At 37.5% G+C, this 15,601-nt stretch overlaps 3 protein-coding genes across 4 annotated transcripts; 2 read left to right on the top strand and 1 right to left on the bottom strand.

The window, feature by feature from the left end:
* Window positions 1-3,199: 3,199 nt before the first annotated feature.
* LOC117622199 (RHOMBOID-like protein 9, chloroplastic) lies at window positions 3,200-6,072 on the top strand. 2 transcript variants are annotated; one of them, XM_034352787.1, is made up of 7 exons: window positions 3,200-3,476; window positions 3,920-4,364; window positions 4,449-4,662; window positions 4,781-4,946; window positions 5,164-5,334; window positions 5,431-5,585; window positions 5,692-6,072. In XM_034352787.1, exons 2-7 carry the CDS (start codon window positions 3,926-3,928, stop codon window positions 5,930-5,932), a joined length of 1,386 nt encoding a protein of 461 aa, XP_034208678.1. In that variant the 5' UTR covers window positions 3,200-3,476; window positions 3,920-3,925; the 3' UTR covers window positions 5,933-6,072. The 2 variants fall into 2 exon arrangements, with proteins under 2 accessions (XP_034208678.1, XP_034208679.1); XM_034352788.1 differs by having other exon boundaries at window positions 3,201-3,476; window positions 4,027-4,364.
* A 397-nt stretch (window positions 6,073-6,469) lies between these two features.
* On the top strand, window positions 6,470-7,756 carry LOC117622401 (membrane protein PM19L-like). The gene is made up of 4 exons (XM_034353062.1): window positions 6,470-6,811; window positions 6,989-7,166; window positions 7,276-7,324; window positions 7,407-7,756. Exons 1-4 carry the CDS (start codon window positions 6,679-6,681, stop codon window positions 7,557-7,559), a joined length of 513 nt encoding a protein of 170 aa, XP_034208953.1. The 5' UTR covers window positions 6,470-6,678; the 3' UTR covers window positions 7,560-7,756.
* Window positions 7,701-11,903, bottom strand: LOC117622400 (ultraviolet-B receptor UVR8-like). The gene is made up of 11 exons (XM_034353061.1): window positions 11,723-11,903; window positions 11,428-11,572; window positions 11,128-11,238; window positions 10,968-11,028; window positions 10,498-10,616; window positions 10,284-10,369; window positions 9,892-10,093; window positions 9,103-9,156; window positions 8,745-8,858; window positions 8,308-8,364; window positions 7,701-8,083 (listed from the first exon to the last, which is right to left on the bottom strand). The coding sequence occupies exons 1-11, from the start codon at window positions 11,749-11,751 to the stop codon at window positions 7,886-7,888; spliced, it is 1,176 nt and encodes a 391-aa protein (XP_034208952.1). The 5' UTR covers window positions 11,752-11,903; the 3' UTR covers window positions 7,701-7,885.
* Between the last annotated feature and the right edge of the window lie 3,698 nt (window positions 11,904-15,601).

Below are 15,601 nucleotides of genomic sequence, written 5' to 3'. Positions count from 1 at the left end.
AAACATGTTTCCATTTCTGACTGCCAATAGATTAGATACCATATTATCTAGATACATTTCACATTTCCATTTTTTTTTTAATGCCTGTATTTTGTTAATACTTTTAGATTTCCTCACTCTAGATATTTTATATCTCGTAAATACCTCTTTTATATTTAATATAAACTAATCTCTCAACACATTATGTATACTTTGGTAAAGAGAATAACAACTTATTAAATTGAACTCGACTATTTGGTCACTTGGTTTGGGATGGATTAATATTCTAGTTAGTGTAAGATAAACCTATATAAGAATTGGACAACAATTCAATATATTGTGGCTTACAAATTTCCTTTGAAAGGGCAAAACGGGGCCAAGACTAGATTGGACCTCAATCCCAATAATGTCGAGTCTCATACACCAAACAGACAATGTCAACCACAACTATGGAGAAGATAAATGAAAAATGAGTTCAACTTTCGTCATTGAGTCGAGCACATAAAAGTTTTTTATTTTTTATTTTTTCTCAAACTTTTATTTTGAATTTTATTTATTTCAAAAAATTGATTTTTAAGGTTGTGGAATCTTAAAATAAAGTAGTTTATTATATAATTTTCTTCTTATTAATTGAAAATTTGTTCATTAAAGAAAACAAAATCCACCATTTCATCAATTCACATCATGGACAAAACAAAACAAAGCTATTTTACTCTTAACATAAAGTCCATCAATCTCAAACCATCAACCAAACAAAATCTAAAACCCCTAAAAAATGTAAATATACATGATGAGCAAAAAACAAAACTCCATAAGATATGCATTAATAACCTAATAATGCAAGGGACATTTAGCTTAAGCGGATAAAATCATTTATTTATGCACTCTTATAATCAATTATCATCTCTCTGTACTTCTTATATTTAAAAAAAATAAAATAAAATCTAATAATAGATCTAGCTAACGAAATATATGCACTTACAAAATTTAGGGAAAAAAAAATCTATCAATTACACACTTACAAAATTTATTCAATTGATTAGTAATCACCAAGAAGATATAATCTAGTGAAATCAAACATGCATTTATCAATGCATTTCAAAGTGACAATTTTCATTCACAAGATCACTATAAATATTGGAAACACCCCCTAATTTGGATTATAACTTAAAAAATGTAATTGAAAAAGAAAAATGATGAATATTGGAGTTTCTCACCTTTGAGGGAGAGTGAGAGAGATGCAAAAGAAAAGCAGAATTATCGACGGAGAGAGATTTTGAGAAAACTGCAAGATGAGATAGATCTAGAGGTGCGAATGAGAGATGTCTGCTAATATGAGAGTGAGAGGCGGAGACACAAAACACTGAAATAGGGGCGTCTAGGGTTAGAAGGGTACTTTTGTAATTTTGTTTATATTAAAAAGGAAAAAAAACCGGTTTTACTTCGCTTCCCAATATAACGTTCACGGTTTTCGTGGCAACAATTATAGGTGAGTACATTGTCATAACGTTGATTGTCACACTCTAACATGATGATTTTCTTATCTTTCAAGTTGGGCCGGCCCATTTGTATAATGAGGAGGCATGTTCCTTCTATCTTAAGCTTGACCCAGGCCTTGAAGCTTGGACATGAAACATAATTTTTCACTAAAACAACAATATTAAGCCCCGTTTGGTAAGTTGGACTGGACTGGATATTTTCAATTGAAATGGACATAAGTCATAGTCACCGTTTAGTGGGCTTAAAGTGTGTTTAGGACTGGATATGGACTTTGGATCCAAGTCCCAAATAATTGGGGCTTAGAAACCCAACCCCAGACGTGGGTTTCGAAGCTAGAGAGCACGCCTCCAGCCATCTCTCTTTCCCTATTCTCTTCTCTTCTCTTATCTTCTTCTCTCTCTTCTTTGTGCTATCTTCTCTCTCTTCTCTATTCTCTATTTCTTCCCCTCTTCTCTCCTCTTCTCCTCTTCTCTCAGATCCTCTCTCTTTCTTCCCCTCTGCCAAATCTTCTCTACTGCCACATATAGACCTTAGATCTTGGATGAAAGGCATATGGTGGAAGAAAAAATTGGTGAAAGGCATATTCATAACTTCTTCCTCTTTATATTATATATAATTTTGAATTTTTTTGTTCTTTGAGATATGAAGGGAGGTGGCTGAGAAGTCTGCAGATGACGACTTATATTTGTATTATTATTATTATTATTATTATTATTATTATTTTTGGTTAGATTGAAAATCGATTTTGTTGTAATTAATTTGGAAATGAGAATGTAGAAATAAAAAAAATAAAAAAATGGCATACTAATCTCAACTTTGGTGTTGTATTGCATCAAACAACTTCTTAAAATTCAGTCATATTCCAACTAGTCCAGTGTAATGTAGAAAGGTTAATCCAATCCAGTCCAGTTTAGCTTACCAAACAGGGCCTTATGGAATTACCAATGTCAAACTACAAACAAAATAAGTCCACATATAGTTTTCATTTCTATAATTTTACCTATGTAGTTGTCTAACGTTTGCAATCCAATGACAAATCCTTGTTTTTGGGAATTTTGTAGAGAATATGACAACATGCCGCACAAATATGATGGATTATCGTGACCTTAGTGGAAACCGAGTCAAGTTTCATGGTTTATTGTTTATAACTTGACAAAAAATGTCTAAAATGTCTCCCACTATACATACGGCATGTAATCATGTGCTGTCCACTCAACTGACGAAAATAAAGACTTGTCCTTGAATTGCAAAGTTAGAAACTTAGAAAGGTAAGATTACTATAATTGAACCTATGAAAACCTTAATGAAAATGAATCAAATTACAGGCCAAAAATAGAAAGGAAAAAAAAAATCAAAACTACATGAACCATTTGTGTAAATTATAGGCATTAGAATGTGAGCATTCAATGCAAGATTCCTTTTTTGAGTCTTGAAAATATTCATAACACGCTCTTTTTATGTATAATTTCTCTTAAGTTCAATATATGTTCAATTTATATTAGGCGATGTAGAAGCTCATGTATCGAGGGAAATATACGGTCTAACAATAGAAACATAACACACAAATCACGTATGTCATTGTCACAGATATGACATTGCATATCACATATCTTTGTACAAAATCAATAATCCAGAGTCCAGACAAGACGTTATCCATTTTTTGTTGTGCTTTGTTTGACCGTTAGCTTTTTAATAGCTAATAAAGAAAGGGTGTCAAATGGAGTTTGTCCACGCAAACCATATCAGCGGTGAGCCACTCGTGGCAAAGCCCTAGTGGAGCAACAGAGATAAGGGAGGTTCCACTTGGGATTTCACTCGTTGTCACTGCCTCACTATTTCTTTCAATCCTAGGTTTTTCATGGGATTGTTGTTCTTTGGCCACACAGACTTCTATTAATGGGAGTATACGAAGAATTACATACAACCTCTGACCTTGTCCCCCTCAAAAGCTCTGCAAATTTAAATTAATATCCATTTTGGAAAATCTGGGAATTGAGGTAAGCAATGCAACTGCCTGTTTTTTTAATTGGCATCTCCATCTTTATTGTTCTTTTGGCAAACCCTCTTAAGCTTTTTTTTTAATTTTTAAGTTCAGTAAAGTTGGCCTTTTTGAGTGGCCTCTTTGTGTTTGGCTGCAGAGAGAAAGAAAGTCTCCTGCTTTTGCAAACTGTTTACAACTTTGGTTGCTTTTATTATGCATATAAATTTATATTCATAAACCAAACAGATTCTGTATCAGGAAAAGATTTTGTTGTTGAAAACTCTACCAAATACACATGCACCCACCTGTTTCACTGTTTTCTTCAGCACCAACTTATCAGTATTGTTCCATATTTATATGCATAACTTTCACACGCAAAGACACAATTATCTGTTAGAGTTAGGTTATGAACTTATGATACCCTTTTGTTCTTTCTTTCTTTCTTTCTTTCTTTCTTAGGAATTCATGGCTGTGGTTCCAATATGCTACAAAATCCCATACAAAGGCAATGCTCAACTGAATCATTATGCAATGAGACAGAGTGATATGTCTAGCAATATGTGCAGGAATTGGCATATGTCTTCATTTCTTAGCACTGATGTGTTGACACAAAAGAAGACAAGAGAGGCAAGTGCATCTAAAGAACTAGAAAGCCATCCAAGTTTCATTTTAGCAAATAATGAAAGAAAGCAGAATATAGGCATGGTTTGGTATGCATCAGATTCTGGTACAAATGAGAAGCAACTCAGATCTTTAGATTCATATCTTAGGAAACTCCAAAATGGCACAAATCTGCCTGCAGATAAGTCAAACAGGACAAGGGAGCCACTCACTAGAAATGGTCAGTTGAGATTAAAGAAGGGGTTGGAGTCTCTTGATGTTTATTTTGGAAAACTTAATAAAGGTAGAAGTAGCTTCTTTCTAATATATGTGGTGAGTAATTATTTCTAACAAAAGGCAATTAATTTTATAATTTTTATTACTTCAGATGGAGACTCAGAGAATTATACATTTAGTTCTGTTGATCTTACTGAAGACAATCCTACTGAAAAACTATCATCTATCAATCAAGATTCTGAAAAATCTGATAAGAGGGAAGAACAGAAGAGCTACAGAAATCCTGTAAGTACAAGGGATGATCATGGTCCTCAGAGCTCTCAAGATTCACTGCAGTATAATGAAATCTCTGATCTCTACTTAATGTAAGACCCTGCAACATCTAAATCAATATTTGAATATGCTGCAACTTAGTTTTTCCGAGCTGCTATATTTCATTTCATAGTCAATGTTAAAATTCTTTGTTCTTCATCTTGGATGCAGAAGCATATTGGGTTCTATAAATATTGCAGTTTTTCTGTTTGAGATAGCAAGTCCAGTTAGGAGTTCTGACTTAGGGCTCTTTTCTCTTCCATTACTATATGGAGCAAAGATAAATGATTTGATCCTGGTTGGAGAATGGTGGAGGCTTGTGACACCCATGTTTCTGGTACAAGATTGACAATTCGGTTCGTGTTTCCGTTCTGTTTCCATTTAACATTTATTTTGATATTATTAGCTCTGTTGCATTAGGAAGTTGGGCAGTGATTTGGATGTGAAAATATTTATAAAAAAATTATAGGGTATTTGCATTAGGAAGTTAGGCATTGATCTGTTATATGGTTTGGCTCATAGAACTTCCTCTCAGAAACATTTGGTATATGCAGCACTCCGGACTCTGTCACATAGTCGTTGGCTGTTGGGGGCTTGTGACATTTGGGCCTAAAGTGTGCAGAGGCTATGGTTCATTTACATTTTTCTTGATTTACGTACTTGGAGGAATCTCTGGCAACTTGATTAGCTTTCTTCATACACCAGAGCCAACTGTTGGTGGAACAGTAAGCTGCTCCTCAACTTCTTTATCTGACTGATTCCACATTTCAATTTTTTTTTTGTTTTCAAAATTTTATTTAAGTCCAATAAATTGATCACAGGGACCAATATTTGCCATGATGGGAGCTTGGCTCAGTTATCAGGTCCAGAACAAAGACATAATTTCAAAGGAAGTTTCAGAGGGCATGTTCCGAAAAGCAGTAATAGCTACGCTTCTTAGCTTCACATTGAGCTGTTTTGGTCCAATTGATGACTGGTAAGGCTTCAAACCAAGTGAATTATATGAGTTACACAAATTGACCATATGCCATGGGATCTTTAGACATTGCTTTTGACACCCTTTTATTGGGTAAATGTTGCAGGACACATCTTGGAGCTGCATTTACAGGCGTGGCATATGGGTTTTTGACATGCCCAACTCTTCAACTGGACGATGCATCATCTTCAACAAGTGGCCAAGAGGAAGGCATCACACTTGTCAGAAGTTATGCTGATCCTTGCAAATCACTGTTTTTCTTTACCTTGTTTGCTCTTGTTTTAACTTGTTTGCTTTTCTTTTTTGAACCTCCACTGAATGTCATTGCATCAGACACTTCTTTGTAAACGTGAAGAAGGATACAATCATCAATTACACAACATACTAGCTTATATATGTTTCTGGCCTTGTGTACCAGACAAGAGAAGAGGGCATTTGTAAGTTCAAATTTGACAGCGCTTATTATGCAATTTGCACCATTTTGACATTACCGTAACAACGGTAACATCAACACATGATTTTACTAATTGACACATATTAATTAGGACACAAGGTGGCATTTGTAAGTTGTTCAAATTTGACAGCGCTTATTATACAATTTTGCACTATTTTAATGTTACTGTAAAAATGATAACATCAACACATGATTTTACTAATTGACACATTAATTAATACTATCCGTCACTCACATATATTATAATACGTAAATAAGTAACACTACATTTCTGTTTTTATACTAAAAAAACTTAAATAAACCCTCGTCAGCCTACATGTGATCCAAGTGACTTTTTGTTCTACATGTCTCACAAGTCCAAACTAATTTCTTCTTTTTTCTGCTTTTCTTTTCTTTTTCCGAACCAAAATTCTTCATGGTTTATCTCCACGTTAAAGGCACCATGCCTTTGGTAGTGACACGTTTGTAATTGGGTTCCTAAAAATAAACCACGTAAGCAAAGCTCTGTCCTTCTGTTCCATCAACTTGGATGACCAACCATGAACCTCTATGAGTCACTCAGGCTATGTGTTGAAGAGTGAGATTCCATGTGAACGTTAAACTGTAACTTGGTTGCCAGCTTGAGCTTGAGCTTTGATAATGGCGGTTGGAAGGATTGGTAGAGGCTTAATGGCTCCTCTTATAGCAGTGAACTTGGTGGTCCATCTGATCATGCTTGGACTTGCTGGGTGGTCCCTTGATAAGTACATCAATGGAGAGCAAAATCACCCTCGTATGCGCTCTCTCTCTCTCTCTCTCTCTCTCTCTCTCACACACACACACACACACACACACACACACACACACACACTTAATCACCATATAAACTCTCTTTTTCGTTGTAATCGGTTAATTTATGCTCATTCTAGATAAATTTAATGGGTTTTGAGCTCTGAGATTTTGTGTACAGATTTGGGAGGAAACCCATCAACAAGCTTTATGTTGATCTTTGCATTGATAGCTGGGGTTGTTGGTGCTTGTTCTATGCTCTATGGGTGGATGCATCTTCGGATATGGCGAACTGATAGTCTAGCTGCTGCTTCTTTTTCAGCTATCATGGCCCAGGCTATAGTTGCCCTCGCTTTCGGGTAGTTTACTTGAATCTCACCTCTCCACACCAAAATCAACAAAAAATATTTGCATTTCATTAGAAAAATTAAGAAATAAATCAGTTTTGGTTGGATGTTTTTTATGCAGTTTCGTATGTAAGGAGATCATAATAGGTGGGCACAGAGGAAAACGCTTGGTAAGAGAATTAATCAAATGCAAATATTGACAATTTGAAGCAAAATTAAATTCATTAAACTAATTGTTGACTGGTTTTTCAGCAAACATTGGAAGCTATGATTGCAATATCACTACTAAGTCAATTGATGTACCTGGTGCTTCTGCATGCTGGGATGTTTAAGAGCAGATATAGATCAGGTGGAATTGCCACGGGTCATCACCCCCGAACCGCCGGCACGACAACTGTTATCTGAGACTTCTGTTCATATCATAAGGTGTAGATTAAATGACACACTGTGTTTGTATCAGTTTTTGTACGCATGGAACTTGCATGAGTGTTCATTGTGAATTTTGCCAGTCAATCCACCCAACTCAAATAACCAAAGAAAAAAGCATGCAGAACCCACTTTTTATGAAATCAACTCCATAAGGAAACTAGTTCTTCCTCCTATATAGATATGTTACTGGTTGATCTTAAATAATACTGTTAGACAGAACCAACAACGGTAGTGGTTATTCGAGCAACCGGGTAGTGGTTATTCGAGCTACCGGAAAATTTTCTGAAACAAGTTCATCGGTTTTATGATTCTTCTGCTTCATCGGCTTTCCAATCTACTATCGCCAGAGTATGGCGTCCCCCACAAGCAACAAGTTTGGCAATCCAGTGTCCATTGTCTTCAGTGCCATTTCTGGGAGGGATGTTGATGGGCACTTCCATTGGTTGACCGGTTGTCACCTTCCTTCCATATCCAAGACGTCCATGGTCACCTCGACCAAACTGCCAATACAAAGACAAGCCACTATAATTGGAACTTCAACTGTTTTAAGGAAAGCAATCCAAATAATCAAACCGGTGGAACCAGATATGATGTAAAAGAGAAATCAGGAGAGAGGAACAGCAAAATCAAGATATTGAGAAGTTCACGTAGAGCAACCAGATGAATAAAGATTGTTCAATAGTTTACTAAGTTTATGAGCTCAGAGCATTTCAGATTTTCTTACCGAAAACATGCGCCCATCACGTGTTAATGCAACCGAGTGAGTGCCTCCACAAGACACCTACATCACAAGTAAACACAATCCATCTCAAACTGTTGGAAGGAAATGAGATTTATCACAAGTGTGCAGGATTTTGAAAGCTAGAAATCAAAACAATGCCAAAATAACAAGAAAAGTTTACATAATCGGTAGGTCATTCCTTAAATTATGATTTTGAACCCAAGTGCATGAGATCTCTATTACAATACATTTTTCAAATCCAGAAGACATCAATTTTCTATACATTACCATGACCTGCATAAGCAATGTTGAAATAATTCCAGGACCCCCAATTTAAGTCATGATGCACAATGTTACTTTATATACTCAAAAGGTTACCTAAACACCATATAGTCCATCTAAGCTATTTAGAGGAGTGACAAGGAATACTGTAATCGTACCTGAACAATATCCTCCCCAGCTAAAAGATGAACCCTTTGGGGCACCATTTTACTGCTTTTATCATTATCGCCAAATCCAAGCCTTCCGTGTTCCCCTCGTCCCCAACCATACACCTGCAATAAAATAATATACGCACAGAATAAGGTTGTCTGTTGGCTCAGGGTTAACAACTCAGGAATGGTTGAACTATGGCACATTGATCTCAGATGGTCACTGATGCCTGATTATTTAAAAAGCAAGACTATCTAATACAGCTAAAAGCACTTTTTATTTATTTATTTATTTTCATGGTGCTTAATTGGAAACGCCACTTGGGTGGTATCCCTTGGAGTAACAAGCGAGGGAGCGAGTAATTACCTCTCCATCATCTGTGAGTGCAGTAGAATGCCATCCTCCAGCAGCAATATCCACCTATAGGTGCAGGTAGGTTAAAAAACATATTAATACATTATAAATTACAAACATTCAACTACAAGCACATGAAACCTACGACCCATCATATCATAATCTTTGTGGCTACACATCAATAAAATAATCAGGGACAAGCAAGTCAGAATCAGATGAACAAGAATAGGTGTAAGGGACCAAGGCCCCCATCTCTGCCTAATTTGAAGGGGATCATAAAATATTTTGTGACTAACACACTTGCATCTTCAGTTCTTTTAAATGATATAAAGGGATTTTATCAGGGCTTCACAAAGAAACATACCCATGTCTTCAGAACTGTTTTTGCAATACATGCAGTTTAAATGTTTCTATCGCTAAAGGTATGTGCCAAAGGAAACCCAGGTCTGTATCAGCAAGCCTAAACATTAGCAACTAACAGCCACATAAGTTCAGCTCTATAGATGCCCCACTTCTGCCTTAAGCCTAAGCACATTTTTCACACCAATACATTACATGCTCCCAAATCTGCTGAACCAAAATCTGTATATAGGGACAATATGGTCTGAAAAGATTTCAAAACTTCTTCACAAGATAACTCAATCATGAAGAAATAAAACTAGGTCTGGCACAATACACTTCAATGGATGATAATATGAAGAAGGCACACATTCAGATGAAATTGAGATAAGCACACATGGTGCTAGGCATAAATGACTACCAGAAATGAAACAGACAGATAAAAGGCAATGTATTACAAACCAAAGTAAGACCAGAAAGACCCTGGACAGGAATAGGTTGTGATCTAGGCTGGGTATCTCCAGTTCCAAGCTGTCCATATTCATTGTTACCCCATGCCCATAAAGAACCATCCTCTTGAAGAGCCAAATTATGAAATGCCCCAACTGCAATGAGCTTCACTGCATCAAGACCTTGTACTCGCACAGGTGTTGAAATTTGTTTTCTGAAAATAAGAAGAAAAGTTCACAGAGCATTCTAGGATAAATAACAGTCCCATGAGTTCTCAATTACAACTATGCAGGTAAACTATTAACGTATGAAACATGTTTGATATAGTACAACCCAGAAAGTAGGCTGCCATCTAAGGAGTGCTTGAAAAGAAATTGATGGAGTCAAGTCTAAGGGAAACATACATGTCTCCCGGAGGCCACGGCTGACCCCAAGTCCATACTTGCCCATCACGTGTAAGTACCACAGAGTGAGTACCCCCAGCAGCTACCTGTGATGTAAAAATCAGAAAATGTAAAAACTTTATGGAAAAAGATGTCACTCGAGAAACAGAGGCATCCCACATCCAAAAATTTGTATCATGCAGGTCAATGTGACTCTTTGGCATTTGTAACTCACCTGGCGGACTACAAGCTTCGGTGCACAGCGCTGAGGGATCACTATATCCCTTCTCAAAGGTCTACCAGTATCATCTTTCCGCTCAGGTTCTTCACTACACTGTCCATACTCATTTCCACCTGCACCAAACAACTTTGGTACGCTTAGAATGATAAAAAAGGTAACCTCTGGGGTCTAGTTCAACACTCTCAAGAAAACCAAATAAAAGCCCTACATGGAAGCAGAAGAAATAAAATATCCTAGATGTTGTATATACATGAATTAAAAAGCAACCATCAATATCCTAGATGTTGTTATATACATGAATTAAAAAGCAACCATCTTTTGGTATCCGGCTTAAAAGTGTTACATTTTGTTCTTCTATTGGATTCTGAACAATCAAAACAAGATAACCCAATATTATGCAATAGCTTCTTATCCAAAATATTCACGGTAAACAAAAAGAGAGTAAAGAGAGCTCGATTAAATACCCCAGGCGTAAGCACGGCCTTGATCATCAACAGCCAAACAATGCCATCCACCAATAGCAGCCTATATTTCAAAACACCCACTAGTTAAGTTCGATGAAAACTTATGCAAACAATTAGCTCTTTCCAAAGCCAAGCATGGTTACGATGATATGTGAATTACCTGAACAATTTTAACATTGGCAAGAGCTTTAACTTGGCTAGGAATGTTCTCAGTTTTGGTCTCTGGAGGGTGCCCCAAGGTTCCTCTTTGGTTCCAACCCCATGTAAACAACTGGTACCCAGTTCAATTCACAACATACAAAATTACAACAACAAAATAAAGTATCCAAATTTCAGTAAAGGAAGACCCAATACTTTAAAAAGTGCAAAATACACACAAATAAAAGAAAAGGGTAAGAAGCAAAAGAGTGATAAAGACAAAGTAAAGAAGAAGAAGAAGATAAAGGGGGAAGGGGCCCACCTTGCCATCATCGCAAATGGCAAGAGAGTTTCGGCTACCAGCGACAACAGACCGGACAGTCCGTGACTGGAGGGCTTCGACAACACATACCCACTCCATCTCCTCGTTGTTCCCGATTCCCAATTGTCCATCTTCACCCGAGCCCCTGTGTGTAGTAAGACAAATACAATGAAACGTGTTTTACTCTCTGTGTGTGTCTCTCTGTGCTTCACCAACCAACCATAATAGCACAATACCACAATACCACAATACCACAATAGCATAGTGAAAAATATGAGAGAGAGCAGATAGATACCAAGTAACAATGGCAGCATCGGATGCCATTTGAACCTGAAACAGTGTTTGAATTGAAGCAGGGAGACGTTTAGAAACTAATAAAACTATAAACTAGAAAGAAACCATAAAGCCAGCACAGAGAGAGAGAGAGAGAGAGAGAGAGAGAGCGGAGCACTGTGACTGTGTTTATCAATATATCATATCATATGTATATTGTGCCATTTATACTCTGTTGCAATTTGGGCAGGGGAACTAGGTTCCAAAAGTCCTTTAGTGATGGAAGTGGTCCTTCAACGACGCCGTATAGTTCAACCAGTGACAAAACTTCTGTATTAAAGAATAAATAGATAAGTAGACGTGGATTATACTAGTTAGCCGAATCAGTGTGCATATTTCCTTCCATTCGAGTCTGATCCCCCTCCCGATACCCTAAAGTAGTTACTAGGATATCACTTTGTTAAAAAAAAAAAAATAGATAAATGAAAGCATTTGTGAAAACATTAAGCCCGAACTTATAATTGGGCCGAACTTGAAACAATGACAGGACCCAAATTGAATTATAGGCTTAAAACGGACAGGGTCTTTCATTTTAGTCCATCGAGCCCACCTAAAGTCAAACAGTGGCTTTGGCGCCTGAACATTTCCTTCTCTCCCTAACAACTATATAATGTCAAGAGACTCAAAGCACATAACGTGAATCTGTGATAGCTAAAGAAGATATTAGAGAGAGAGAAAGAGAGAGAGACGAAACAGTAGTAAGAAGATCGCAGATTCACACAGAACCATCAGAAGATATGATGATCCTTGAGAAAGAAGATGCACGTTGCTCCACAGAAATGAACCAACAACATTGGTGGCCGAACGCGCAAATGTTTCCAAGACTGTATCTTGATGTTCAAGAACTGGGTTTCTTCAACCAGTTTGATCTTCATGATCACAGTTCTTGTTCTGGGCATGCTCTGTTGCGTCGTCGCAAGTGAACCAGAAGATCATCGTCAAGAGCAGCAACGAGGCCATGATCAGATTCTGTATAAGAGTGGGATGATGATCAGAATCATCACAAAGATGATTACTTTGGCAGTTTTGGCCTGGTTTAACATTTATTATCAACGCCTCCTGCTTGATGAAGCACCAGAGGAAGAGAGAGACCAAGAAGCAGAACAAAAGGGGCACATAATGATAATGGTGGTGGCCGAATGCGCATTCAATGGTTCCAAGAATGCATCTGGGTTTTCAAGAACTGGGTTTCCCCAACAAGGTTGATCACCGTCATCATCACAGTTCTTGTGCTGGTGGTGCCCCGTTGCGTTCTCGCAAGTGAACCGGAAGATCGTCGTGAGCAGCAACGAGGTCATGATCATATTCTGTATAAGAATGGGATGATGATCATAATCATAAAGATGATTCTTTTGTCAGTTGCGGCCTGGTTTGCCATCTATTATCAAAGCCTCCTGCTTGGTCAAGCGCCACAGGAAGAGACAGAACAAGAACCAGAACAAGAAGAGGCACATAATGATAATGGTGGTGGCCGAATGCGCATGCAATTAATGGTTACAATACTGCATCTGGGTTTTCAAGAACTGGGTTTCTCCGATCAGTTTGATCATCATCTTCACAGTTCTTGTGCCCCGTTGTGTCCTCGCAAGTGAACCAGAAGATCTTCGTGAGCAGCAACTAGGCCATGATCATATTCTGTACAAGAATGGGAAGATGATTATGAAGATGATTCTTTTGGCAATTGTGGCCGTCTTTGCCCTCTATTATCAAATTCAACTTTATCAACGACAAAGACGAGGGGCACAAGATTTACATGGTGGTATCAACAACAACAACAACCACCCCGATGAGGGTCATGGGGCAGAAGATTTACATGGTGGTATCAACAACAACCACCCCGATGAGGGTAATAATGCAGGGAACTTCGCGGCACAGGTTGCAGCTCAGAATGACCAGGAGGGGTTGGACAGAGGATAAGGACAATGACAATGAGCATGCATTGACGAGGAGGTGATCAAGATTACGCATGAGTTCTAGGTGATCATCTCATGAAATTAATTGATATATTTACTTCTTTCTTCTTTAAAACAATCTGTGTACGATATCGTCTGAACCAGGCATGCAACATACTGGGTTGGTGGTATTGATTTCTATACTGTCTGGTCAATTTTAACTTCATGTACATGTTTTCGGAAACATTGAGGAATTACTACTGCATTTTCAGAGGAATGATGTATATGGATGCTTAAGTTGATTGATTAAACAACTTTAGAGTTCAACTAATCTTGTTTGTTTTGAAAATTCCCAAATTCAGGTTATAATTTTCTTTCATTTATGCATATGCAAATGCTTGTCAAAGTCCATCTGTCTGAATAAATCTGCAATGGATTGATTGTACTAAATTATTGTTTGTATTGGTGTTGCAGTTGGTTTTAGAACTAGGCTCTGGTTTGTATCTCTCAGTAATTGTTGGTCCCTTGGGCCTCTGTTTTCTTTTTCTTTTTTCAGATTCAAAACTATATATATTATTAGTTCATGAAATTCCATTTCCAGGAAGGAAAAAAGAAACAGATCTTCCAAACAACAAATTAATGGTAGGCAACTCACAATGTCTATAGGGCCGTTTGTAAAAAGCCAGTTATAGTTGCTAGCTAGTTCCTGTTAACCCCGAAAGAAAGAAAATGATGTAAATACAATAATGCAGCCTCTCCGGTTAGGAAGACCGTTTACAATGACCTTGAACCAGTTAATCTAGCTAGGTATTGAAAATACAAGACTGCTGGATACTAGAACAACAAATTTAATCGAGAAAACTAGTTTACCAAAGACTTGGAGTGAACCAGACAGGTCGAGTGTGAAATAAAGTAAGAAGACCATAATTGGATAAACGGTAACGTCCTAAGCTTCTCTTTGTCATGAAAAATAATCCGTGATCGTTGCTATGCGACGATAATGATGCTAAACAAGCATAATCGAAAGCAAAATAGATACAGTTTCTTTCAAGTGTCTTATCATCATGACTAGGGATGAATTTGTTGGCCGTCTCGCTTAGAAACAATATTCGATCACCTAGGTCAACAACTTGGACCCATTGAGGACGATCGTCACTGTCATGCTCCAACTTGAAAACTCGAAATCCCTTAGTCTTGGGTGGATTGATGTAACTGTGACGTTTGATCTCAAACAAAGGAAATGCTTGATCTGCCTTGAAATCAAAATTAATCCTACGAAAAATCAAAAACAGCTCCATTGATGTAGCATCTGTTGCTAGGTGCATGACCTCGTAGTCACTCACACGCAGGACATCACCCATTCTCCATATATTGTACCTCAGGAAAGGAATTCGCATGTCTAGCCTTTGAGCCCCATAGCTAATGGGGCCATTGGCATTGGCATCTTGGATGATGTCAAAGACCGTTACAAACTTTAATCCATTATCAGTTGCAGCATATAATTTTCCATCCATGAATTCTATATCACAAAAATTGATTCCTTCATGGATGAGGGTCCAGGATTTGTCTGTAGGCCTGCACAAAGCTAAATGGCCTACTGAGCAAAGGCTAGCCACGAAACAAAGTTGGCTTGTTGGTGTTGCGGAGGCAACTACTTTAACAATGGGAAGGAAGATCCATTGTTGCACCCGCATGGGAGCAGAGTACTGGATTGTGAGGATGGAAGCATCACTCGAGCACCCGAAATCGGATTCAAGAAAAATAAGATTATATCTAAAGTGCTTTGCCGACCCCGATTATGCAAGTATAATGAGCATGATTTAGCGAAATTATTACGCTCTGGACGCCACAAAATGCTATCAACCATGACCATCCAACCCTCAATTGACCCAACACAAGCCAACCTATTCATCATATTTTTGTAAATAGCGGGAATATAATTTGGTATT

The sequence above is a fragment of the Prunus dulcis genome, chromosome 3 (assembly GCF_902201215.1).
Source record: "Prunus dulcis chromosome 3, ALMONDv2, whole genome shotgun sequence".
Taxonomy (NCBI): Eukaryota; Viridiplantae; Streptophyta; class Magnoliopsida; order Rosales; family Rosaceae; genus Prunus; species Prunus dulcis.
This window is presented reverse-complemented; position numbering and strand designations above follow the sequence as displayed.

What these genes read in the sequence shown, in the direction of transcription:
- LOC117622400 (XM_034353061.1), bottom strand. Translation starts at nt 11,751, where the DNA reads ATGGCATCCGATGCTGCCATTGTTACTTG. An exon ending in CGAAGCTTGTAGTCCGCCAG is followed by an intron (nt 10,370 to 10,497) that starts GTGAGTTACAAA and finishes TTTACATCACAG; the next exon opens with GTAGCTGCTGGGGGTACTCA. An exon ending in CTGGGGAGGATATTGTTCAG is followed by an intron (nt 8,365 to 8,744) that starts GTACGATTACAG and finishes CTTGTGATGTAG; the next exon opens with GTGTCTTGTGGAGGCACTCA.
- LOC117622401 (XM_034353062.1), top strand. Translation starts at nt 6,679, where the DNA reads ATGGCGGTTGGAAGGATTGGTAGAGGCTTAATGGCTCCTCTTATAGCA. An exon ending in TGGAGAGCAAAATCACCCTC is followed by an intron (nt 6,812 to 6,988) that starts GTATGCGCTCTC and finishes TTTTGTGTACAG; the next exon opens with ATTTGGGAGGAAACCCATCA. An exon ending in ATAGTTGCCCTCGCTTTCGG is followed by an intron (nt 7,167 to 7,275) that starts GTAGTTTACTTG and finishes TTTTTTATGCAG; the next exon opens with TTTCGTATGTAAGGAGATCA.
- LOC117622199 (XM_034352787.1), top strand. Translation starts at nt 3,926, where the DNA reads ATGGCTGTGGTTCCAATATGCTACAAAATCCCATACAAAGGCAATGCT. An exon ending in ATCTCTGATCTCTACTTAAT is followed by an intron (nt 4,663 to 4,780) that starts GTAAGACCCTGC and finishes TCTTGGATGCAG; the next exon opens with AAGCATATTGGGTTCTATAA. An exon ending in TTTGGTCCAATTGATGACTG is followed by an intron (nt 5,586 to 5,691) that starts GTAAGGCTTCAA and finishes TAAATGTTGCAG; the next exon opens with GACACATCTTGGAGCTGCAT.